The 2,449-nt window shown below is 36.2% G+C and overlaps 1 protein-coding gene across 2 annotated transcripts in view; it reads left to right on the top strand.

Moving 5' to 3' along the window:
• Positions 1–2,449, top strand: part of LOC106475184 (rho GTPase-activating protein 45-like) — a 28,895-nt gene that overhangs the window by 19,556 nt on the left and 6,890 nt on the right. For both annotated transcript variants that reach the window (XM_022379366.1, XM_022379367.1), the window contains 2 exons: positions 111–287; positions 469–1,119. In XM_022379366.1, coding sequence (XP_022235074.1) covers positions 111–287; positions 469–1,119 — 828 coding nt within the window. The remainder of the gene's footprint in view (positions 1–110; positions 288–468; positions 1,120–2,449) is intronic.

Below are 2,449 nucleotides of genomic sequence, written 5' to 3'. Positions count from 1 at the left end.
AATTGTCCATGACAGTTAGCAGGTTGAGGACCCTGTTTTGAGTATATAATATTAACCATCAACAAATAGTGATGAACTCAGTCAGTACTCATTGATTTGTTTTTTTTCAGCTGAGAAAGCAACCTTGGGTCGAACACTTTCTGGGGTCAGTCAAGTGAGTGATGTAGATGAGAGTCTCGTAGTGGATCCTCCTGGTGGTTCATCTGACTACCCACTCCCAGGCTCACTTTCTACAGGTGCCAGAGAGCTTTCTCTGACAGAGACTGAAGAATATACTCATTCATCAGGTAGCCTACTATTTGATTTTTGTATTTCATTAAAACAAAAAAGGTTTATTTCATGTGAAATTTAATTTTAAATCAGTGACATAAGATAAAATCTGATTCTGTGTTTTTCATTATTTTCATATAGTACATTAAAATTTGCATTTTTTACACCATTTTATTTAAATCATTATTCTTCATATAGATGATTGGCTTGGTTCTGGAAGTTACTCTGATGATGAAATGCCAGATTTGCCTCTTCCTGATGATTCTGTTTGCAAAAAATCTCCACTTCTGCCAAAATCTATCAGTTCATTAGCAATGGGAACAAAACGATATGCAGGAAATCTTCCGTCATCAAGTAGGTCTGAACTCCCTCTCAAGAACGTTAGTGAGGCTAGTCAGTCCAACATAATACAGATTCAGAATAAAGCTGGAGACATCAGTAGTGAAGACAGTAATCGACCAGTACCTCCTCGTCGAAAGAATACACCACATTCTTTAGCAGAACAGATATGTGAAATGGAAATGGTCCAGCCTTCCCCCACCAGCAATACATCAGTAGAGAACCATGATAGTCAACCCAGTATCTACACATCCACCACAGCTATTACTTTAACTGACCAGAAAACCCACGCAGTAGGAAGCAGAGCATCTACAGCAGAGCTAAGGCGTCAGTTTTTTGAAGCTCCACCAAAAACAACACCAGAGATAAGTGCAGTTGCTCAACAATTTGAAAGCCCTTCAAGACTGAGTATTGGATCTTACTCTACTTCTTCACTGGGGAGTGTTCAAACAAACAGCAGCCAGTCTAGTAGTGAACTCACTGCACAGAATCAAGAATCACAGCTTTCAGGTATTTAAAACTTTAACTGTTCTTTAGTGAACCCGAGAGAGAGAGAAAACTACAGAGGTGATGAACACTGCACGGGAGCAAGAACCAAAACTTACAGGTATTTAAAACTTTAACTGTTCTTTAGTGAACCCAAGAGAGAGAGAGAGAAAACTACAGTGGTGATGAACACTGCACAGGAGCAAGAACCAAAACTTACAGGTATTTAAAACTTTAACTGTTTGTATTAACTGTTCTTTAGTGAACCTGAGAGAGAGAGAAAACTACAGAGGTGATGAACACTGCACGGGAGCAAGAACCAAAACTTACAGGTATTTAAAACTTTAACTGTTCTTTAGTGAACCCAAGAGAGAGAGAGAGAGAAAACTACAGAGGTGATGAACACTGCAGTAACAAGGATTAAAACTTTTGGGTATTTTAAAAATATAGAAATTTGTGTTCACTGTTTTTTAGCGAATTTTCACTCTTTGGATTCAGAAATAGACACATTTTAAAACCCGAGTTTCATGTTTTCTGCTAGACACATTTGAAAACCCGAGGTTCATGTTTTCTGCTAGACACATTTTAAAACCCGAGGTTCATGTTTTCTACTAGACACATTTTAAAACCTGAGGTTCATGTTTTCTGCCAATGTGTTAAAAAGTATTAGCAGGTAAATAAAGTAGATTTTTTGCACTTACTTTGTATAAGAAGTTACAGATTCATTATTTATTTTGTCAAGTATAGAGAAACAGAAATGGTTAGATCACTTTAAAGAAGTGTAGCTCAAGAATGTTTAGCCAACAAAATTTGCCACAAGCTATTAGAAACTACATGCTGCTAGCATACTTTGTCACTTCTACTAGTGAAACTTTCCATTTAAGTAAATTAAAAAAAGATTATTTCAAGTTTTTAATATATTTGATATCATTAAAACACATTGAATAAAAATAAACTAAATTTGATGTTTGTTAGAAGCCTCTAGACAGTGTTTCTCAACCTGCTAACTGCCACGGACAACTAAAATAGTTTTAATAGACCATTGATGTTTGTTAGAAGCCTCTAGATGGCGTTTCTCAACCTGCTAACTTTCACGGACAACTAAAATGGTTTTAATAGGCCATTGATGTTTGTTAGAAGCCTCTAGACAATGTTTAGGCTTAGTAGTTCCAGTGTTTCTTATCACACATTTAGAACATTATGAGGCTTAGTAGTTCCAGTGTTTCTTATCATGCATTTAGAACATTATGAGGCTTAGTAGTTCCAGTGTTTCTTATCACACATTTAGAACATTATGAGGCTTAGTAGTTCCAGTGTTTCTTATCACACATTTAGAACATTATGAGGCTTAGTA

Source organism: Limulus polyphemus, unplaced genomic scaffold (genome assembly GCF_000517525.1).
Source record: "Limulus polyphemus unplaced genomic scaffold, Limulus_polyphemus-2.1.2 Scaffold8194, whole genome shotgun sequence".
NCBI classification, from domain to species: Eukaryota; Metazoa; Arthropoda; class Merostomata; order Xiphosura; family Limulidae; genus Limulus; species Limulus polyphemus.
Note: the sequence above shows the minus strand (reverse complement) of the source record. Positions and strands in the feature narration are given on the sequence as shown.